The 24,437-nt window shown below is 47.2% G+C and overlaps 1 protein-coding gene across 1 annotated transcript in view; it reads left to right on the top strand.

Moving 5' to 3' along the window:
• Positions 1 to 24,437, top strand: part of LOC144791736 (thiamine transporter 2-like) — a 233,102-nt gene that overhangs the window by 182,644 nt on the left and 26,021 nt on the right. The window contains exon 5 of the mRNA XM_078666504.1: positions 14,249 to 14,390. Within this exon, the coding sequence (XP_078522630.1) occupies positions 14,249 to 14,390 (142 nt within the window). The remainder of the gene's footprint in view (positions 1 to 14,248; positions 14,391 to 24,437) is intronic.

The raw sequence follows: 24,437 nt of genomic DNA, 5'->3' as shown, positions 1-24,437 counted from the left end.
GATTACATAAAACGTATTATTAAAGATGCCTCCCATTGCCAAGTGCCACGTTTACAAATAGCAGGCATCTTGCTGCCTGTGACCTGTATACAAGGGGCCATATATACAAGCCCCTATTGCCACCACAACGTCACTTTATTCAACGTTGTGGTGGCTATAGGGGTTTTGCCTTATTCAAAAGGTGGCATTAAGCCACTTAATGTGTTCTACCGCAACCTTGTGAATAAGGCACCCCTTCACGAAAGGGGCGGGCAATGGGTGTTGTGATGGGCGTTCCACCGCAACACTCATTGATTTTGACTATGGGGCAGTGCCAAAATTAAGACCAGGTAAAACCTGGTTTACCCTGGTGCAACAGGGGGAACTGTTTAATTTCTCCACGGTTTTGTTGTTTCCATGTGTGCTGCGTTGTGCAGCACACATAGAAACAGCAAAACAGCAACAGCATTGATTGTTTATGTGCAGGAAGGTGTCCCTTCCTGGACATAAACAATCATTAAAAAAATTATGTTTTGTAACTTCAATGTGTGCTGCATTAGGCAGTACACATAGACGTTTTAAAACGCTATTTTAATCATTCCCCCTCAATGCAGGCACCCTTGCACTATGGTGCAAGGGTGCCTGCGTTGGCGCTAGGCAGCCCATTAAGCACCAGCACAGGGGAAATGCTAGGCTGCACCATATTCTTGTAAATATGGTGCGTTCCTGCGTTTCTGGAGTGGCAGAGCGCAGCATTAAGCCAAGGAGGCTAACGTCATGTTCTGCCACTTTCTTGTAAATATGCCCCAACGTGTCATATTTGTAACAGAAAATACAGCCCTCTGTTTAAATGGAAGGGATTTAAAGTGAAAAAACATGCTTCACAAACATTATGACGTAATTGGCTTAATTGAAAGTGGGGAAAAGCATTAAGATCATGTTTCAAATAAATATTTTTCTTCACTTTAAATTTTGCCCATTTTTAAACAAATGACTGTCTTTTTGAGTTAGAAATATGGACCCATGTCTACTGGCCACTGGGAGCAAGAGTCTGTTATTTGTGACACTTTGAAAGGGGAGAAAATTCAAAAGAAGAGTTAACTTAATCGTAAAGGTAGCTTTTGATTTGAAATGTAACCCATTTAAAAGCATTCAGAAACATCATTCTGTTCACAGTCCTCCACCTCTGTGCTGCAGCCTGAGTCATAAACCTGACTGACCACTGCTCATTATCAGGCCCTGCTATCTGTAGCCTGATTATAATAATGTAAAATAAACACAGCCCTCCCTTAACTTTAAAGGAAATACATGTCCTTGTGCTTGTTTAAAAATAAACTCAAGGATAGGAGCTATTACTTATTTATTTATTTATTTATTTATTTTAAAGGTTTTTTATAGCGCAGGCTAGACCCGGAGGTATCAGAGAGCTTTACATGAGCATCAGATCATAGTTACAGGTTACATCGTTACAAAGGTTACACAGTTATTAGAGCACAGCAACATAGTTACTTGTAAGGCCTATATAAACAATAAGCACAAATACGAAAGGGGAAAAGCAAGCAAGGGGAAAGATTCAGGAGAAGGGGGAGGAGCTGGGGAAGTAGACAGGATAATGAAGGCGGGTAAGAGGAGGGGAGGGTGAAGGACATCGCATGGAAAGAGGACGTAAAGTGCGACGGGGACACAAACCGGTAGACGAGTCAAAGCAATGTCCAAAGTCCAGTAAGCTGTGATCCCAGGGGAAGTGGTATCACTTCCCTATCTCTGTTGCGGGAGGCTCCCTTTACGCAGTGGACTCTCTCCGAGGGGTCTCTGAGACTCCAAGGCCTAACATACCGGATCCTTCCCCAAAAGTGTATAAATATTGGATCGTTCCCCAACAAGGGGAGAAGGAGTGCTTAGTCAAAGGGCACAAAGGACAGGGGGCTAGGCAGATTAGCAGGTAAGGTGAGAGATTCAGGGGAGAGTGGATAGGAGCTAGGAGGTAGGGAGGTAGACAAAGGGAGAAAGAGTACTAAATGGCAACAAATTTAATTAATGAGGTATTATATAGCGCTGGCTAGACCCAATGGAATCAGAGCGCTTTACATGAGGGACAATAATGTTGCAAATTATATCAGTTAAAAGTTACATAAGTATCAAGAAAAGCATTTAAAGGACATAGGGGAGAAGGTGAATGTAGCATGAAGGGTTAGGGGATAGAGTAAAGAGGTAGGAGGAAGACAGGACGTAGAGACGAGGGGAAAATAGTTACAATAGATACCAGAAAAAAACTTTTTAGGAGCATAGAAGAAAAGGAAAATGGGGGAGGAATGGAAAGGGGGTGAGGGTAAAAGGGGTAATGTATATATACAGCGGAGAGACGAAGGGAACGTTTGTCCAAGGTCCGGCTGGGTAGGTGACGGCCGAGGGGGAATCCGCGACCCATCTCCTCTTCAGCTATCAGGTAGCTCCACCGGGCATCGGTCAAATGGCTAGGTCTCAACAGAAAAACATTAAAGGGGAAGAGGGCGAGAAGAAGTGAGCTTAGAGGGGGAAAAGGGGAGGGGTGAAAGGGTACGAGGGGGAAATGACAGAGAGACGAAGGAAGTCTGCCCTAAATCCGGCTGGGTAGGTGACAGCCGAGGGGGAATCCACAACCCATCTCCTCTTCAGCTAACAGGTAGCTTCACCGGACATCGGTCAAATAGCAGGGTCTCTACGATCGAGGGAAGGTTCAGAGTACATGTCCAGGAGGGAGAGCAGGATCAAGTTCAGGAGAGGGAAGTGGTTAAGCTCAGGACGCTGAGCAGTACTATTGTCCGAGAGCGTTAGAGCATCGTGGGGTGACCAACTGAGGCTGCCAACTTGAGGTCAGGCAGGGGGGTTGAGACCTTGGTGTTAAGTTCAGTCGGTCCCCAAAATTCTCAGAGCATAGGGGGTGTAATCTATGCCGAGAAGCGGCAGGAGGATAGGGCCAGTATCCGCATGTCTTCAGAGGGGGTGAGTGGCAGGTCTGGCGTGGCGTCTCCAGAGTCATTCTGCAATAATCAGGGAGCCCTCCCATTCTGCAGCCCCATCGAGCATACCAGCTCCTCGCGTACATAATTACATCAAAGAAGCCGGTAAGACGGACCCCACAATACACACGTAGCTGCCATCTTGTAAAGTAAGTATAATCATGCTATTGAGGTTAAATATTGCTGTTCGGCGGTCCGGATTTCCAGGGATTTACATCGATCACTTACCCCTGGGGCCCTCTGGAAGAGCTTCTACCCTAGCTGCCATCTTGCCTCTCTGCCTATGTACTATGTACTCAGTACAGGCCTCCGTGTCTGCACGGCCGCCATTTTAGGGTCAGGCAGTGCCTCGTGTAGTGTCTGCGGGACGTTTTGCTGATGAATCTGTGCTCTCACCGTGGCGCTCTTTAGCCCCAGTGTATTGCGCCCTCACACGATGGCTGCAACTCTGCTTCCGACTCACCAGGCGCATCCAGGGGCTCTCCTGGGGAGGCGCTTGTTGCTGGAGGTATGTCGGATTCACTCTCCGCGGTTGATGCCTCATGAACTCAACCCCTCCGTTGTGGATTTTCCTATGAGGGTGATATGGGCCATTGGTTTATTTATCAGCTATTGTAGTCTGGAGCTTATGCTGAGCGGTGTCAGGGGGTTTCTAATCAGATCAGTGCTGGAATGGAGAGACTTTTCTAACGCCAGTACTCTCCCTTTAAAAAGGTCTGACCATTTAAAGATCTGATTATCAGACTCGAGGAGCCACTGAAGAAGGCCGGTTACGGAGGGCGGGATGGGACATTGGGAGGAGTGAGCGGGGACCCGTGTCTGTTCCCTGGAAGCCTGGAATGGCTTGCTCCAGTGACGCCTGTGGGGATAATGTTTCATTCTTGGCTGGCGTGTTGTTATTTTTCCCGTAAACTGTAAAAGGGAACACATTTAGTTTCCACCTACGGATGATTAAGTCGCTAATGGTGGAGTCGAGTGAAGGCTGTGCAAAGGAGGAAAGAGTCCATCTTGCCTTCAGCAGCCCGTTGATGCCAAGGGACCATTTTAACAAGCAGAAGCTGAGAGTGCGTCAAATATAGCACAAATATGCCAAATAGGTGGGTATCAATGTGTTTACAATAGCACATATTGATAAAAAAAAGCCTACTAGCATAACATTCACACACATCCAACACAGCACCAAAAAAAACTTATGTGGGTTTCAACGCCCTACAGCATTCATTAGCCCTAGCACGGCTTAAACAGAACACTAAAGGCAGCACCTAATGCAGCAGAGCCACATCACATACGCAAGCACCACCATCCATGTATTACTGTGCATTACTGCATGGAATAAACCTCTTATGCAACAGAATGCATAATTAGAGAAAACACGTTACTCAATCAACAATGCACAAATATGCAATAAACTGGGGACGTACTAACTTTCAAACTTTTACATGTAAGCATTTAACTATACTTCCACCGGTAAAGACTTAAGAGAATGGAGCTCATCATCCCCAAGGACCCTTATAGTACGTCCCTTTAACTGGCTCCTAGGGCACCCAACATCCGATGCCTCCGCTAGCTATCTACCTACCTACCACACATACACATCTTCTATGCAATGAGTGCACATCCCGAATGAAAAAATACATTATCGGTCTCTGTACAGCCCTCTGGCCTCACACTTCCCCTCCACAACAAACGACGGATCTCATTTAAATTACGGCAGACGGGCCACTAGGTCAGCTAGGGCTCTTGCCTCTGTTCCCCTGCTACCAGAAGCCTGCCAGATTTAGAGAAGCCTGGCTGCCTGATTGTGATCTCTGTGCCTTGAGTGCACCCAGTGGCGGATTCACAGATACACGTGAGCAGACATCAAATTTGTTTAGCCTACTCTGTATTATTCTTGTAATTCAGCAATAAACTCTAAAATATGAAGTATCCTAAAAAATTCAATAGCCATGGTGCACAGGGGGTTCTTTTCCTTTGTGAGCAAGCCATTGTTTTTTCCCCTGCCTACATCCTCCATGCCTTGTATGATGGGCTAAGACAGGCACAGTCAGTGGAAGTCACCTTGAACTCATTGGTGTGCTGCTATTGCCAATGGGAACTTGTGGCCCAGTGATGGACAGGTGTCCTGTCTAGGATTTCTTATGGTGGAGTCAGCAGGGGTTGTTCCCTCAGAAATCCAGAAGTTCCACTGATTCTAAATGAGACAAGGAACTGTGGGCTGAAGCCTTGTTAATTTATGAACAAGCTCCTGCTCAGGCACGTTCTAAATGATGCCGAAAGTCTGGCACATTCACTTATAAAGGCACAATCATTATCATACTGACAACACACCTTTCAAATGTGTCCTCAGAACTGCTTGGAAATTCATTACTGGAGCACCGTATGCGCTGCGATGCCATACTAATGAGTGATGGTACGCCTTAGAAATGCCAAATAGCAATACCAATAACAATAACACCATCCTGCTCTGCATGGAGTGGCTCATGCTTGAGATTCTCTAGTTACAATGAGTTTGTTCTTTGTAAAGTATTGCAATGTTCCACATTATGTCAAATATCCCCAAAAAAGGCCCTTCATGTTTAGGTGAAACATGGGAGTTTCCCACTAGGGCCTTTTCTCATATGCATGCATTCACATACAATATACACAGAAACACACATAGACAACACAATGCATGCACACATGCACACCCACACACACACCAAACAACAGCCAATACCAGATAGCTCAAAAATATGGCAGGAATTTAAAGAAATAGAAAGAAACAAAAATTTGGAATTAGAGCTGTCTTTTGTATTGCATAATGCTAAACAAGGTCTCCCATGGCACGAGAAAGGAGGCTGAAAGTAAAAACAACTATTTGCAGAACACACAAACATTTCTCCATTTGCTTGATTTTATGACCCCCAGCCCTGCCTGCCTCCAGTCAGAAATGTGTATCAGTGTATCAGAACCTGAAACTCAAGGGTAACCATTTAGGGAACACAGAGTGATATTCCATATGGGTTTGCTGATCCCAAAGCATGCACAATTGTTGGGGACCCAGTGTGCCTCCCCTTCTGGATGCACTGCTGCCTCCTATCCCCTTCCCACTCACCCACCTCATGCTGCAGCTGATCAGCACATAGAAGGCTCTGAATTCTTACCAAACCTTCAATACATGCAGGGTTAGAAATGTTTTGAAAGAAACCTCTTTGCTGACTAGTCAGTCAGAAATAAACCTAACGCCAAATATGCCAACTTTTGGAGCAGCACAACAACTAAATGTTGCTGCACTGCACTGCCTCAAGTCATAGAGAGAGCAAAAAAACAGTGCTATATCTATTAAGATGTTTTTCTTTCTCCCCAGTTCTGGCACACTTTAGGCGGTCATGTGCCACCGCACACAGCTTATCACCAAAGCGCAAGGGACTATGCATTCTGTCAAGCATAGATTTTATACTGGATGGCTGTCCTTCCAGTACAAAAACTATGCTTTGACTTAGTTTAATACTTTTTCTACTTTGTATATATGCTGTTCAATGAAACACACATGCAAGGTGGGAAAACTAAGGAGACTTTCCAACTTGCTCCACTATTACGCCTGCCTCGAGTAGGCATACATTTTGGTAAAAATCCCTGTCTACAAATGTTAGGAAATAGACATTTGCGTCGAACCTCATGGATGGTTGGATGGGAAAGCACATGCACCACCCATGGAACGCCGCCTTGATGCAAAAGAGTACATAGCGGTACTTTACTCACTCTAGGCAACTTACTGACGCTAATCATGATTTACCTTTGAAAGTAAATTCCAACACAACATGTTGTTTTAGTTTAAAAATGTTTTATTAGGATTTTGCATTACAATATTCCATGTGAGACATCGGACATTTCGTAGTTTAACAATCTTATGTGCATATTTTGAGCATCAGCACTGGTTACTAATAGCAATCTCATTTATGTTCTAATTCTCAAAATACATTAGCATATCATAGTCCTTTAGGCCTACTACTGAATTGCCCCACTGGGTGGTAATGTGTCCTGCTGTGTCTAGACCGTTTTGTCACATGGTGGCGAGGGTTGGTATATCGTCCCCTCCTCTATCTGTATATGCCTTCCCCTTTAGTGTGTCTGATCATCTATTCCATATGGTTAAGTTGGCATCAGAACTACAGATGAGAACTGAACTGTGAACCATGGGAAGAAAAAAACCTGGTTGGGGGGGGACCTACTAGGTGGGCAAGCATGATCGGTTGTGACGAAGGATGAGTTGACTGGTCATAGGTCCAAGGGGTGCGTCATGGGGTCATAAAAGGGGGAATGAGCGGTCGTGTGGCTGGGCAATTGTCCCAGGGGCTTTGTCCATCTGATCTATTTGACCCTCTTGCCTGAATATTATTCCGCTATTGTTGGAATCTGTGTCGCAGGAGATAGAGAAGGGGTGTGGGGCGGGGACTGCGTTGCTTCAGGTGTTTCCCCTACAGGTGTCTCCTGTTTAAAGTGAATTAATAACTGCGCCCATTCCATAGCCACTAGATGTTTACGTGTACCCCTTACTTCTTCCTCTCTCAGGGTCTCTTCCTCTGCTGCCCCCCATTTGTTCATTGTCCCCACCCAAGCTGCCTCCGGAGGCCTGGTAGGGGCTCTCCAATGCATGGCTATATTTCTCTTTGCCAAGAGGATGGCTAAGGATGCAAAGCGCCGTTGCAATTTTGCAGACTTCTTTTTCCGAAAGCCCCAAAGAGCGCATGCCTCCCATGTGGAGATGTTCGGGAAATCGACCATTGTTCGGAGTGTCTGATGTACCTTATCCCAGTATGATTGTATGGGGGGACAGTTCCAGAACATGTGCTTAAAGTTTGCTTCCGGTGTTTGGTATCGAGGGCATGTAAATTGTGTATCGGGGTAGAATCGGTGCAGTTTATCTGGCGTGAGATACGTGCAGTGTAGGACATTAAATTGTATGTTTTTGAATCGTGCATTTCTGGAAACCTTTTTGGGGTATTCCTAAGCTTGGTTCCACTCTTTATCGTGGAATGCCGACCCACTTCGTCTTCCCACATCTGTCGCAGTCCGTCAAGGCAGATGGTAGTTAGTTCCCGGATTGCTTTACAGTGCCAAGTGATTAAGTGCCTACCCGTTCCCATTCATAGTACCGTGTGTAGCACTGGATGTGTTGGGGGCTTCCCATCCCAGAGGTCCCAGCATTGGCGACCACTGTCTAAGAGTTGTTTGTGCATTAAAATTGCCTCTGCAGGAGGTCGTACCACTCGACCATCTGGGCACATGTCTTCAGTTTCCCCTCATGAAACAGAGTCTCTACCTCTGTCACATCATGATCGGTTCCTACCCGAAGGGCTCCTGCAGTGTAGTATTCACTCCTCCGGGGGAATGCCACCAGGGGGAGTAACGGAGAGTATAATGGTCACCCCTTCGACATGCGGTGCACTCGCATAATGCATTTTCGGGCTATAGAAACCTGTAGCGGGTGTGTGCACCAGTTTGGTGCCTGACATTAACATTCTTCTGATAGCAGGGAGGGGTAGTCTGCCATCCTTGGTTATTGTTTCTCCCACGTGCCTTTCTGCTGTCCAGTGAGAAAGCCATTGGAGTTGCGCCGCGAGGAAATATGATTCGAAGGACGGAGCTCCCAAGCCTCCGCAAGCCGTGGGCAGGTACAACGTGCGTAGCGCTATTCTATGACAACCGTCTCCCCAAATCAGAGCTGTAAGTAGCTCGTTTAGTTCTTGAAAGAAGAAGCGCAGTGGGATTACCAGGAGATTCGTGAAATGATAGAGCATTCTAGGAACCATTATCATTTTTGCTATGGGTTCGCGCCCCTGGGGGCCGTGGCATTCCACACTAGTGTCTGAGTGCCCACCGTGACCTCCAGGGGTGCCAGATGGGGACTGAGTGGCAAAATCATCGATTTTTCCCAATTGACTCTAAGGGCCAGATGTAGGTAGCCAAATACTGGTCGGTAGCGGCCGAATTCGGCCGTTACTGACCGGTATTTGGCTTTTGAGATGTAGGTGGGTCAGAATTTACAGAATCGGTATATTTACCGATTCGGTAAATTTACCACTTCGGTATTTTACCAAATCGGTAAATATACCGATTCTGTAAATCCATATGTAGGTGGGACTCTTCAGAGTCCCAAAGGCCCTACAAATTCGGTATTTTAACACCCAATCCATTTGGGTGTTAAAATACCGAATTCAGGTGTGCATGCACATGTGTGCATGCACACCTAGCCATGTGACAGACAGACATGCCCTTAGGGCATGTCTGTGTGCCACATGGCGCACATGCCTATTTTTGGGGTGCCAGAGGGTGTCAAAATGACACCCCCTGCACCGTTGCTAAAATCGGTATTTACCGATTCTGTAATTACAGAATCGGTATTGCCCATTGATTCCTATGGGCTTCACAGCCCATAGGAATCAATAGGAAATACCAATTCGGTATTTCCAGATTCGGTAAATACCGAATCTTAACGATTCGGTATTTCCACATCTGGAAATACCTACATCTCCCCCCTTCATATTTACCACTTCTTAAATACCGAATCGGTAAAATTCGGTATTTAAGAAGTGGTAAATCAATCCTACCTACATCTGGCCCTAAGTCCCGAAGCTTCTCTGAACTCCTGCAACATTGTCCATATTGTGGGGAGATCGTCCGTAACGCAATGTGTTGTATCTGCTATTGGGATTCCCCCAATAAGTTTGCCGATTCGTACCCTAGAAGTGAGGTCTCTGTAGAGGAGCTGAGTATATGCCATGAGTGTGGGGCCTACATTTATTTTCCGGAGGACTGCGAACAGATAGAGCCACATTAAGGTATTGAACGCTTTCTCTAGATCCAAGATCAGGCATGCTGCTCGTGGGAATCGGTCTTTTGTTCTGCCTTGAATATGAAATAGCCTACGTAAGTTATGTCGCGGAACAAAGCCACATTGGTCAGGGTGTACCAAAGCTGGAAGAATTTGACTGTAGCGATCGACCAATGTCTTCCCTATAATTTTGCAGTCCGCGTTTAAGAGCGTTATCGGTCTGTAGGAGGCTGGGAATGTGGGGTCTCTGTGCGGCTTCAGGAATGTCACCAGGATCGATGCACGAAGTGATTCCTGGAGCACTCCTCTGGTTACTGAGGCGCCACCTGGGCTACGAACGTGCTATAATACTCAAGTGGAAAGCCATCCATTCCTGGTGCCTTCTTTCGCCTAACGACCTAATTGCATGTGTTACGCCTGCGGGCGTGATTTTCCCTTCTGATTCCTTCCTGTCTGCAGTGGAGGTTTCGGGCATGGCGATGGACCCAGAAATTGGGCCACCTCTTGCGGCGTTTCTATCATTGGAGCTCTGTAGATTTCCACGTAGTACCCATGAAATATGAGTATTTGGATTGCCCATCTGTGTCCGTGAGTTCTGTGACTGGGTGTGGCATTGTGTCCTGTTTGGCTAACCATGCCAATAGTGACCCCTTTCTGTTACCCTCCCAGTGTGCTTTAGCTGCATAAGCGCAAAAGTTGTATTTGCGCAGGTCTCGCATCGTTTCTGCCTGAGAGGTTTTAGCTGCCGATAGTTGTGCGAGTGTAGCTTTCCCTTGGTCTATATATTCTTACAGTTCCGCCAATTTAGACTCCGCATTTTGTAAGGCACTTTCCAGTACTCTCCTCACCCCCACCACCTGTTGAATGCAGTGTCCCCTGGTGCAGACCTTAAATGTGTCCCATTCTATTAATCTAGAGGATGCCGTACCAGCGTTCTGCAGAAAGCGTTCCTGAATGAATTCCCCATGGACTTGGTGGAATGCCTGATCGGTGAGGCATTCTTGGGGTAGCTTCCACATTGGGACTGGGGGAAGGGGTGGTCGCCATCTTAGGGTCACTGTGTGCGCATCGTAATCCGACACTATCCTACGCAAGTACCCTGCATGCTGCACTTTGGGCAGGAGTACCGCAGAGCACAGAAACCTGTCGAGCTGACTCTCAGATTGTGAGGGATAGAGTGAAAGGAGTAGAGTTTGGTAGTTGGGTTCCAAGTTCTCCAGGCGTCCATCAACGCCCATCGATCCGTCCAACGTCGGAAGCACTCAGTTTGTTTATATACAGGGAAATGTAATGGTAGGGGATGCGAACTATCTAGGTGCACATCTAAAGTGCAATTGTAGTCTCCCCCTAGGAGCCACGGGCTTGATGTGTGGTGGGCCAACACACCCGTGAGTCTATCCCAGTATTGATCTTGTTCTACATTGGGGGAGTATATACTCCCTATGAGTAGCGGTTGACCCTCTAACAGCCCAGTCATTAGCACATATCGCCCATCCTTATCTATTAAGCGTGTTTGCTCTTTGAATGGTACCCCTGGCCTTATCCATGTGCACCTCTGGCAAATGCGGAATACGTCATGGCGCAGATTATGCCCCGGCATTTTTTGCGCAGATGGTCTACCTCCTTCTCTGTTAGGTGTGTCTCTTGCAGGAGGGCTACTTGGGCCTGTTGTCTCTTAATGTATACATAGATGGAGTACTACTTGCATGCTGTGTGCATCCCCCGACATTCAGTGTGATAAATGGTATGTCTGTATTAGGGATTTTGTATGGCATATAGCGTGCATTAGAATCGGTGTTTCCTCAATGTATAACAACCCTTTTATCCGTCAAGCCCACCCACCCACCAACCACCCGCTATTTACAATTAATATGCACTGTCCGTTTCCTCGCCTACTTGAGGATACCTGGGGGATAAGAGAGAAGGGGGGTAAACTGAAACACTGGGGAACAGTCCCAACTCCGGGGACCTATCGCACGAGGCGATACGTCCAAACTGGTTTCCATATGTAGACTTTCGTTCGTTACTGTGGGGTGGTGGCTTTGTTTCTCCGTGGTCTCCATCATCACGGCTGCCCGTCTAAAAAACAACATCAGGGAGGTGACCCTAGCACCACTTCTGTTCCTATTCATCTGTTCCTGGCTGTAATATCGTTCACTGTTCACTTTTGTAGCATGCCTGGACGATCCCTACATCGTGCCGCCGGGATTGGATGTCGCTCTGTCTGCGTATACTTTGGTTCGAGGTTGCATCACCCTCCTTGTGCACCTCAGAGGACCACTATTCCGTTTTATCAGTGTGTCAGACGTTTGAGGAGCCACTATTGGAGGTGTCACCGAGCCCTTTCCAGACATGAGTGCATCACTGCCTTCGTCTTCCAAGCTTAACAACTGTGGGCCTCTCTCTATGTCCGACTCCCTCCCCACGGGACTCAGTGTAGCCACTGCCTGTAGTGCTTGCCTGTGCTCTGTTATGATTTGTGTGAGATCCGGGGAGCTGGTAATGGCTGTGCTGGGTTGCACGCTTAGTTGTGTGAGGGTAACCCTTAGAAAACGCCGTCCCGAGCGTCCGGGCGGTCAAGCACCTCGTTTGTCATTGTTGTTAGTAGGGTGCTGCATGTGTTGCTCCACCCAGGTATCTCTATCCCTTGCGTCCGTGAAAAAGTGAGTTGTGCCATTGTGGATGATTTTGAGTTTGGCAGTGAAGAGGAGAGCATATTGTATGTTCTTTTGGCGCAGGGCGCGCTTAACCAGGCAGCGGGCGTGCAGGTGATAAGGTGTTCCCAACTGTGCTGTTGGCTAGTCAGATGATTATATGCCCCAAGCCCCGCCGTCAAACAGTAAGAGCCATTGGGGCGGGGGGGCTGTTATGTTGTCGCTTTGGCCCCCGAGATCGGGCGCGAAGGTTGTCAGCGTGTGCCTCGTTCTCTCTTCCTACCCCCCACGCACCTCAAGCTCCAATGCCAAGTGGGGGGGATATGGCCGCCATGTCTCCGACCCGGGTCACCCTGCGCCGCAGGCAGCTAGAGGGTGTCCCCTACTCTGTCGAATTCCGTTGCGCGGCCTTCACGGCGACAGGCTTTACACTCTGTACTCTGCCTGGGTTGTGCGCGTGTCTTCTCCGGCTCGATGGATGCGAGTGCAGGGGGGTGGCAGCGGCTCTCACACTCACATCACCACCTCCCCCACTGAAAGGCGCAAGGAGAACAGGACTCAGGGTTGCACTCTTCCTCCACGGTAGGCCTCGAGGTTGCCGGGCCTATGGTATGTGACAGACATGAAGTCCCGGCACTAGGGGGAATCTGCCTCCTCATGGCCTGCCCATTGATCGCTGCGCTCTCACACGCACTGTTCACTGAAAATGCTGCCTCCACCGCTCAGTCCAGCCATGGCCTCAGCAGGGGACAGGGGCTTGTCTGGCCCCCTGGACACTCGTGCTCAGCCCTAGCAGGGCCGTCCTCTCGCCGGCATTGCATTGTATTCAGGCGGGTTTCAAAAAGTTCAGGGGCTCTGATTACGTGCCCAGGCCCACCTGGCCTGGGGTCTATGTGGGTGAAGCGCCGGTCCGTTGGATCGCGGGTCGCCCCTCCTCCCACTCAGACACCTCTCAGGGAAGGTGGAGCCCGAAGGGGGCCTGTGCCAAAACGCCACAGATGTCGCGGTCCGTGTCACACGACGCGCTGCCCTCGGGGACGCTCCTCAGTGTTCCAGTGCACGGGTATGCCCGCTCCCTTGAGGTCAGTCGAGGGACCGTCTCATCCTTACCCGGTGCTCTCGGTAGCTGCCTTGCCGCTGTCACCCTCTGATAGTGCGGGTCCTGCATCAAGATGGTGGCGCTCACTCCGTTGTTCAGAGGATCATGCCGTTATTCTGCGAGCCCACCATTTTGTCCAGCGGCCTCAGGGAACCTCCGACAGGTGCCCCAGCAATGCCGGCATGACCCTCGCCGTGGATCCTAGTTCACCGGGGCCGTTTCTGCATCATTCTGAGGAAGTACTGCTCTTAATGGGGTCTTCGGGTGCATGGGGCAGTTATCAGTGGCGATTGCATGGGCAACCGGTCGGAGCTTCAGGGAGAAGAGTATGCCATCTTGGCTGGCTTGGCCACGCCCCCATTCCAACACAACATGTTGTACCTGGTTTGCATCACTTTTATGATGCAAACCCAGTGCAAAGGATTTGTAAACTTACCCCTTAGTGTGTGCTAATGTTTTTAGCTTCACTCACACTTGCCTCTAAGTTATGTTGTCACAGGATCAGCTTCTGACAAGGTAAACCAACCCTTTTACCTTCCAAGTTTAATGAAAAGAGAATTATTGAGCTTTATAATAGTAACAACTTATTGGCCTGGTGTTTTGTTACTCACAGCTTGAAGTAATACAAGTACTCCCATGAAGTATCTGAGCAGATGCAATGCTATCATTTCTCATTATTTAACTAACTGATTTCTTGTCTTAGATTTCAGATTGCTATTAACCTCAGTGAAGAACGTTATGCTTTAATCTTTGGATTCAATACGTTCATTGCTTTGGCCCTCCAGACAATCGTGACTGTGATTGTTGTTGACTCCAAAGGTCTTGGGTTGGATATTGTCACTCAGGTACAGTGTGCTCTTTCTCCATTTTTTCCTTGGTGTTGCATATATTTAGCTTTCTGCCATTTTATGGTGCTCCAGGATCAGTGCTTAACTTGAGGCCGTCATTGCAGTTGGGGTCCACCACTACTCATTTTTGGAGACAGGCACTAATGTATTCCAAAATACTGTGATGCAGAGCAAGAGAGAGAAAAATAGAAAAGGGAGGAGAAAGAGGGAAGTGGAAATACAGTGGCAAAGGGAGAAAGTAGAGACGAAAGAGAAGCAGGGAGATTATGGTGATGGATTAAAGAGGTATGAAGTGGAATCAAGACTGTGCAGCATCAGTATATGTCCCTCCATCATTTGATAGTGCCTCAAGAGCTTCTGAGCAATACTTTTGGCCCCTGAACTTATTCTAATGTGAATTAAGCAGTTTCCAAGATTATATCATTTACCACAAAGTTTAGAAGTTGTGTGTTTTTGTGCAAGGAACCCCCATCTAAAGACCCTAGCAGAATGACATGTAATGTGGTTGGTCTCTATCACATTGAAACTGTAACTTAAGGATGTAAAAATACAAATCAGCTGCCCCTTTTTAACATGTGCCCCTAGTGGCAGGTGGTGGGGACCAATACCAATTTTTGGGAACCTGATTGTATTTTTCATCTTGCGATTTTGACCCGGAGCAAAAGACAGAGAGGTAGAAAGACGGGGAAAGAAAAATAGAAAAACTGTGACAATGGGAGTAGACAGAAATGAAAAATAATTTGCAAGAGTGACTTATAGAGAATGAAGGGTAAGATGTGGAAAGAAAGAATCGTGAGATAGAATCAAGACTGCCCAGGCTTGGTGCTTGCTAACAGAGACAATGGTCCCTAGACAAGAAAAAATGAGAGCAAAATAAATATAGACTAGATAGTGTTATATTCCAAGTGTCCAGCCGGACAGTTTAATTTCTCATAATGGAAATATAAAGGTAATACATAGTGTGATACAAGTGGGACACCAGCCGATGTCCGACTCACACACTGGGGGGACAAGAACACAAGGGGATTGTAGGCAAGGTAGGGTCATCTGAGTATCATAAATCAGATACAGACAATCCACGACAAACACATATGCATACACAAATTCACTGTGCATCTTTGCAATTAGTGCATTAGGTTGACGACGTTTCGAACCATACGTAATCTAAGGTTCATCCTCAGGACAGTAATGAATGCCTAAAGAAATAATATAATAGCTTTGGACCACACAGATTGTGCAGCATTAGCCAGGATGCACAAGGACCCCCATTGAGGACCTGTGCTTTCATTTTTCGGACTCTATTGGACGGGACATCGTCTCCCCTGATTATCGCTACTCAAGGCTCACACACCATTGTGAGTCACATTGCTTCCGCCAGTCTCCCTGTGTGGTCCAAAGCTATTATATTGTTTCCATTATGAGAAATTAAACTATCCAGCTGGACACTTGGAATATAGCACTATCTAGTCTATATTTATTTTGCTCTCATTTTTTCTTGTCTAGGGACCATTGTCTCTGTTAGCAAGTACCTACCCAAGGTCCCTAGTTTATTGCGCCCTGGGTTCCCTTGCAGTGTTTAAATAGGCTTGGTGCTTGGCAACCTTCGGTTCAGGGCCGGACTGGCCATGGCAGGCACCGGGCAATCCCTGGGTGCGCCGCGCGGGTGAGGGGCCGATTTGGGGCCCTTGGGGGCCGTTTTTGTTACAGGGCCGTTTTTGCAGTATAGCTGCAAAATCAGCCCTGTAACAAAATTGGTCGAAAACCGGCCCTGGCAAAGAGCTCAGTGGCTCCCACAACTTACCCGGGTGGTGCGGCCGAAAACTTTTCCAGGGCCGGTTTTGGTTCCCAGTCCAGCCCTGCTTCAGTTTTGGCAACAATGGTGTTGGGCTCCTAAGAAAAACATAGGACCACTGCACTTTTATCACAGTTTGTTTTTTCACAAAAGATTTTATTGGAATTTTTGCCTGAATATGTCCAAGAGGACCAAACCAGATACATTAGTTCGCTGAATAAATGGTGCAGCATTATCCCCATTGGGAAACATAAACGTATGTGCAATATCTTTCGTATGCCTCTACGCCCTCCCAACCATGTCCCAGAGCCCAACACATGTATACATTAAGGGATATGAGGGTCTGCATAAGTGTATTGTCCGTGTTATCAAATTTCATTGCCCAGTTGCATGTCTGCAGTGTGTACAGGCTCTAGGATCAAGCCTTGGTAATCAACCCATTGCCGCCAGATTTTGTGAGGCTTTTGCGGGCACCCCTTCACCTAAAACACAGCAACTTTGAAGCCCATACAGAAGCCCATGCCTTTGTTTCAAATGCCTTCCATTTTTCCATTTACCTGAAATGTCCCATTTAGCTAGGGTACGGTCAAGGAATAGCAAGTGCTATTTGTATCTATTACCTACCGCCAATCCCTTCAGTGCTATGTAATAGGAGTAGTTTCAGGGACTGAGGAACATCCCAAGCAATAATCTCGGCCAGGCACCCCACCACCCCCTCCAAAACCAGGCCCTGCATTCCCAAACTGTATGTAGCAAGATACCATCCTCGGATTAGCACCACAGGCATCTGAAGGAGCTTATATGACTCATACGGCACAGCCGGTGTCTAGTGAAGTAGGCTCAATGGAGATATTTAAACTGGATTATTGGCAAGCGTGAGGATATCACTGCCCCGCGAGGGGACTCCAGAGCTTACGTCCAGTCATCTTCATCTAGGTCACCTATGTCTCTCTGCCACGCCACCAAGAGGTCTTCTAATGTAGTGTGTGCTGTTCATGACCAGGGATTGGTAAGTGTTTGATAATTTATGACTTCCCTATTCCCCCATAAAATCTTTCCATCCAGTGAGTTCTGGCAGTGCCACGAGAGTACGTATAGGGGCAGCACATGGTGCAAGTGTAAATGTTTATAGAATTGACTGCGGGGAATTGAGAATTAAGATTGGATTTCTTGAAATGATTTAAGTCTAAGGTCTTGCATCACACCCCCCTGAGTGGATATGCCAATCTGATTCCAACTCTGAAAGCCTTGTAGCCCTTCCACTTGGGGAATGAGCATTTTCCGCCACAGTGGAGTCTCCTGCATGAAGCCTTCCCACCACCCCATCCTACAAAGGGATTACCTTCACACCAGGTCAACCATCTGGGGTAAGGGAATCCACATCTGCTCTGCTATAAAGGTACTTGAACATAGATGAATCGTCCATCCCTCCACCGCATATGCTGGGTCGTCTCTGGGGCAATACCACCATTCATTGATTACCTGTGGATGTGCGACCCCATGATAGGATTGAAAGTCTGTGGCTGTGATGCCCCCACAATAAGTGGATTGGAAGCAGGTGTGTAAGGCCACCCAAGAGGCACCTCCCACTTATAAAAACTGAATCAATATTGTATTGATCTGTCAAAACCAGGTAAGGGGAACTGGAAAGGGGTAGTTCTGCAATTGGTACAAAAGACGAGGCAGGTCATTTTAAAAATGGCATAGCAGTCATAAAGGGATAGAGATAAATGAGACCAAGTTCTTACCTCCGTCTTTACTCTTTCCAGCAGTGGTGCCAAATTATGATCCCATTAAATTGTTGGACTGCGTGCCAGCAACACACCCAGATATTGGAAGCCTTCAGCTTCTACGGACAAACCCAGTACAAAGATCTCCAGTGGCATTCTTCCTCTCCCTAAATACCCTAAAACTGGTCCTAGGATGCTTGTTTCCGGTCCAGGGAGGACCTGGCTTGGCAGTTCGGGCTGGACTGTTCCCATGCGGCACGGGGTCAAGACTGATTTGCATATGGTCAGGTCTAAACTAGGGTGGCATGGTGAGCAAAAGAATGATGGAATTAACCCAGATCTATTGACTGGGGATGAATGTTTTCATTTGTTCTGCATTCCATCCAACAATTGTGTGTCTTTTCTTTTCTAGTGACATAACTTCTTTCCAGTCACCTACAATGACAGCCAGACCCACAGGCAAAGATCCCCATATTCTTATGATACGCTCTACATAGGTTTGTTTGAGTGGCAGGTGGCATTAACAATGGATTCCCCATACACCATCCTAGACACAAAGACATATCTCCCCTGACCATCTACCCAGGTCTGGGGAGCCTGAAAGGGAACCCTGTGGTGTATGATAATGGCCACACCCCACAAACCCCTTAAAAAACCCCCATGAAAGGCCTGCGTAAACCCATATCGGACCAAAAATGGGACCTTTGACCCAAGGAGGTGTGTCTCCTGTAAAAGAAGAATGTCAGCCTGTAGTTGCCTAGCCCGACGAAGTACCGTGCCTCACATGACTTTATCTAGGACTCCACGGACATTCCATGTAACAATATGGAGCCTCCCCACAGGAGCGGCGATATTTGAGTCAGCCATCTGGGCACAAGCTTTCGTGAACTGTGGTGGTTGTGTGTGGGTTAATTGTGAAGTAAGCACTAGATCTGCACATAAAAGAACTTACTACAACGATAGAACCAGTTCCATTTACCCACCCCCACCCTAATACCTCAGTAACATTGAAGTATCTGTCGCGGAAGGAGCCCAGCCACAGCACCAATGGGGACGAGTAGCCAGGCCTGTTCAATGAATTGCCATAAACCCTTTCAACTAGTAGTCTCTCTGGAGGGCCTTTTGAAACAGATGAACCACAGATGGAACCAGTAACAGTATACCTTCATCCTTTATATAGCTACACATTAACTGTGTGTACCCTCTCCTAGGAGGAAAGGCCAAGGAGGATCAGCAGGCCCAGCATCCGGCACATATATCTTGTGTGTGTCCTTGAGTGCCTGTGGCCAGGCCTTGAGTGTTTTGAAGAGCGGGACCTATAGCGGCGCTTCATTTTGGTTTTAGACTGCTTTTAGGCATCTCTTGATGGAGGATGAGTCAGAGTCAAGACACGGTGGAGTATGAGGTTTGATGGTAACTGTTCCATCCACCCAATGCGAAGACCTCCTCAGTGGTTTCAAAGATTATGGTGAGAGAGTTGTATACCACATGCAGCCAGACGGGGAACAGGAGCATGTACTGAATTTTTAGATCACAGAAGCGGTTCTTCACTGCTGTAAAGGATTGGCGTTTTTGCTGGACCATTTTGGTGCAATCAGGAAATATGATGCTGTGTGATTCATAGAGCAACTTTTCCTGGGTTCTTGCTTGCTTAAGGATAGTGTCCCTGTAGTGAAAGTTGAGGATTTTGGCAATGACTGGCCATGGCCTGGCGCCAGGAGAGGGTTTCTTTAAAATGCTCTGTGGATCCACTTATTGGTGGAACAGGAGGAGAGGATATCCGAGCTTATCCACTGGGTGATCCAGCGGGTAGGGAACTTGCCCATATCTGCTCCCTCGCACCCTTCTCGAAAGCCCACGAAGCAGAAATTGTTACGATGGACCTGTTCTTCTACATCCTCCACCCGTGCAGCCAAGTCTTTGGGCACTGTCGGAAGGGTATCAACTTTTTGATACAGTGCATGTGCTATATCTTCGAGGTTAGAATCGCGAGTCACACCCTCAGCAATTCGCTTTACCACTTTCTGTAGGTCTTGGTGCAGTAACATTACATCGGCGCCATGTGCCCCAATCTTTGCATCCAGCATATCCCTAAACTGAGTGTTTGCAGCCAGCAATATTGAGTTGTTCGGGGTAGCACTTTGGACCTACCCTCCGTTGACCTCTGACGTGCCAGCCCCTGTGAATCTGTCCACAGTGCTCTGTTTGGACGCATGGCCGGGGGGTTAATACTTGGTCATGGTTCATTTCCAGACTCTGTGCAGAAGGGGTCCCAACAACAACGTATAGGAGCATTAAGGTGTTTCTGTGGCCCCCAGCGTCTATACTGCATAATTCCTGAAGGATATGGTCACCGGACCTGCACATGGTGGGCAGGCCAATGAACAGCGATGGGACAAGCAATGGTCGTCTGCACATGATGGTGAGGACTAGGGTGGCCCTCCCGATCACAAGCAACCCCAGGACCTGGCCTTTCTGCCTCCACAATCTGGAATATGCCGCACCCTTTCCCTAGTGAGATCCTCACCTGGCAATGTTCATGGTAGGATCCAGGGCGTGGTTGTCTGATATCCCCTTCAGGCCCCTAGCGTCGCTCAGATCTAGTTGGCCGGTCGAGGCACCTAGGTCCCGGGTACAGAAAAAGAAGGGACTCAGCCGTCACCCTCACCGTCCTTCAATGTGGCTGCCGCCACCTCTCTCATCAATTCAGCAGGCGGCCGCCCCGGTACCCCGAGTGGCCTCTGTAGTCATCAGGTGCAGCCCAGGGGCTCGCCAGGCCACAGCAGACCCACACCCTATCACAGCGGCCAGCCGCCTCTTGCAGCCAAGGATGCACTGCCCCACATTCTAGCTGGGCTGCTCCGCTATCCCCAGGGTGAAGCTGGTCATGGCAATAGCAAAGCCCGTAATCTTCCGTGACCAGACACAGCCGCTGACCCACACAGTCGCCAATTCCACTAGGGCCACACGGCATAGTGAAGCTTGTCTTGCTGTTCTCTGTCCCATCCTTTTAGCCACAGGCCACTGCCCCAGAGACCATCCACCCCCTGTTCTGCAGCAGGGTGAGGGGGGGCATGTTGATTATGGATGTAGGCAGGATTCTGGATGAATATGAACAAGGCTGTCAGAGCTTGCCTAAAGTGCATCCGCCATGTTGGACCGCTAGGCCCAACCCCACTTTTTAACATTTTAAGCACTGTCAGCTAACACTCCTTTCTATGTCAAGACAGTCTTAAAGTTGTTTAAAGCGAAGGATACATTTTCCAAAAATTGGACACTTAAGCCCAATTGAGTCATTCCCTTGACCAATGCCTACACTCTGATTAGTCCTACTATCTCAATTACGTATTACACTGTGCACAAAATAAAATGTTAATTAAAAGACGCCATTACTTGTCTGGCTCACAACAAAATATATAGCCATTTTGAAATGTCTTATAGCAACCTTGCTGTTTTGAGGGCATCTTAGTACATGCATTTCCATATAAATATAGTGGACTATGGAAGCCTCTAGTGCACTGTTAGGGCAGGCAAGCTAGCACACCAGCCATGCTATTTATAAATATTTTTGTAAGCATACCTGAACCCCTCAATCCTAATTGCCTTCTCTTACCTCTGTAGAAAATATTATGAAAAAAAGATAGGACTGTCCTATCTTTTTATGTGCAGAGACTCAGCAGTCATAAAGATACTACTCATAAAATACATTTGTGATTAGCATGCAATTGTAAATGTATATAAAATTGTAAGTTCACCTTTGTGAATCAAGCCCTAAGTGACTTGTTCTACGGGGTTGTACATAATCAGTCCAAGACCTCTCAGCATGTCAAGACACCACAAGTGGACGAAAGTATGAAAGAGAACACAATTTTAAGAGGCCCTTTCAGAGGACCACAGGGCATGGAGGGGCTACTGGACCCAAATGTGATGGTTGAGGCCTTTTATTCCTGATTTCCTAGAGTCAGACCTACTATGGATCCAGAGCAACAGGCAGGAACAGGCTCACTGTCCTGAGTGGTGCAACTAGTTTTCCCCAGCAATCAGAACAGCTTCTACCTCACAAAGATGAGATATGTCAATTTATCTTTAGCGGGCGGCGTTTAATCCTTAGGCTCCTGACTGGAATCCAGCGAGGAGACAACATCCACCTCAGCACCCTCTTGGCGGTCAGTTAACGCTGATCTTGTTCGGCAGGCTCAACCCACCGGTCACAGCATCATTCTAATCTAAGCAACAGTCCAAAATCCTTGGCAAGTTAGTGCCAGCAGTCCCTACTTGCAATGGTAAATCCAGACACAACATAGATTCCTCCAGTACAATTACCCACACCAAGGTAGCCCCACCTGGCACACAAGGTGTCCATGAGTCCTGGCACGCTGGTCACACAAGTATTTCCACAGTAGCTTCCTCTGACCTACAGGGTAAACGCTAGGGGGGAGTGGACCTCATGGAGTTTTACTCTGCAGAATTTCCAGTAGTTACAAGGCTTTTGGAGTCAGAATTAAAATCAGCAATATTTTTCTTACAATACAAATGTATAAATGTAACTGTTGCATTGGCACAGCAGAGATAATGTGTAACAAATCATACACTCTGCGCAGTAAAATACAAGTTGTACTTTCTAAGGAGCACGTTATGTAAAGTTTTCATCACAAACTTTCACAAATCTTTTTTATTTTGACCCCCTCCCCCATTCACATTTCAGATTTCAATTTAGAGGTAGAAGACAGGAGCTTAACACCTCCTCATCACCCAGATACTGTCACATGTTGAGGATCTGCGGTGGTCCTCCATTTAGCTGGAAGAAAAGCAAGCCCAGGCAGAACAGCAGCAGGGTTCCCATGCCCCATGCAGAAGCCACAATCCCGGAGTGAGAACTGCAGGCATACTGCGGCGAACCATTTCATCTTGGCTGCCCTGTGCTGCTGGTTGTCCTGGTGGTGGTGGTTGAAGGACGGTGCCCTGTAGGGCGTACACATACAACCACCTGCTCTGCCTTCCCAAATGAAGAGTCGGTCAGACAGTAGAGAATACAAACAGGCATATATTACCAATACTCTGCAGAGGAGTTCGTCATGACCTGCACCCTAAGATGACCGGAGAGGGACTGACTTCCCAACAGGTTACAGTAGGTAAAAAGGGCTTCCCAGCCATCTCCAACCCCACCCACCGTGGAAAAGTTCTGGCTTGAGCCGGACCTGAACAATGGAGCACAGAGAGCTGAGCGAACACATGCCAGATAGGAACATGTTATCACATGTTAATACAGTCTAACCAGTAGTTCGTTTTGAAGCCCTAGTTGCCATCTGGGACTAGGCCACTTCTCTTGTGTTATATACATATGCTCCGCAGGCATATTTTTCAACACAGCACACATATCGAGGTACACATGTTACTGCACTAATAGTGTGCGCTCCTCACCCACATTGTTTATTGAATTCTTTCTGCACATTGTGAAGAGCAGCACCTTGGAAAAAGGGCCTTTGAATCCATAGCGAATATCACTGTGAATTGGGCTTTAACCAAAGCCTATACAGCGGTTGATGCAAATGAAATTTACAATCTGATAAAGGAAACAAAATCATTTGATGCGCAAAGTGGCTCGGTTACCCAACAACTACGCCAACTAGAATATCTAACTAGGAGGGAACTCAACCAGCGGTTAAACGCATCTACACTTATTCAATACCATCACATGAAGAGGATTCCCCATGGCCTCAGATTAGCTATTCGACCTAGGCTATTCAGACTCCACAGTAACCAACAATTTATGGAGAAATGGTATTCTATACTAAATAAGTGTTCGTTGGACCTGATATTACTACTGATTGAGGAATTGTCAAGAACCCTCCATGATCTAGAGGAGGAAATCTACACCCTAAAAAACAACTGATCTAAATGAATGGAAGAAGAACCTTGGGGAAAAATTCCTGGAAGACCTCAACCTTAAACTGGATAAGTATGGCAAAGAATTGCGAGAGACAAAACTAAGAAAATTTAAAAGGGACACAATCGATTACAAGCTCAATGAAGCTTACACATGGGCGGAAGTCTACGCACAATGACGATTTTCGAAAAGGAACACACAAGCATCTGCTGAGGAAAGTGTTGTTTCCGAACAGGACATTGAGACCACAAGGCAACCTCTGAAAAGTATTGAGGGAGCAAAAAGTTTGAACAAACAAATGGAAGACAATGGGTCAGCGACAACTTCCAGTGTGTCTTTTTTAGAAGCGGACAAGGACCAATGTCGACCGCCGGAACAAACCCAGGAGAAAAATCAACCAACCAGCGCTCTATCAAAACAAGGAGAAAAAGGAAAAAAGCAAGAAAGGCCTCAGGAGCAGGACCAAAGCCATGTTATCTATATTTCTACCACATAATTGACAAAATTTGAGGAAACAGTGTTGAACAAAGTAACATCTTTTGTTAGCACATACAACGCCACTGAATTGGAGACTGAAGTGGCCTTGTATATATTCATGAGAATACTGTGATTAAGAATTTTTTTTACAAACATAT

The sequence above is a fragment of the Lissotriton helveticus genome, chromosome 11, assembly GCF_964261635.1.
Source record: "Lissotriton helveticus chromosome 11, aLisHel1.1, whole genome shotgun sequence".
NCBI classification, from domain to species: Eukaryota; Metazoa; Chordata; class Amphibia; order Caudata; family Salamandridae; genus Lissotriton; species Lissotriton helveticus.
The sequence above is the reverse complement of the archived record's forward strand: the minus strand, read 5'-3'. Positions and strand labels throughout refer to the sequence as shown.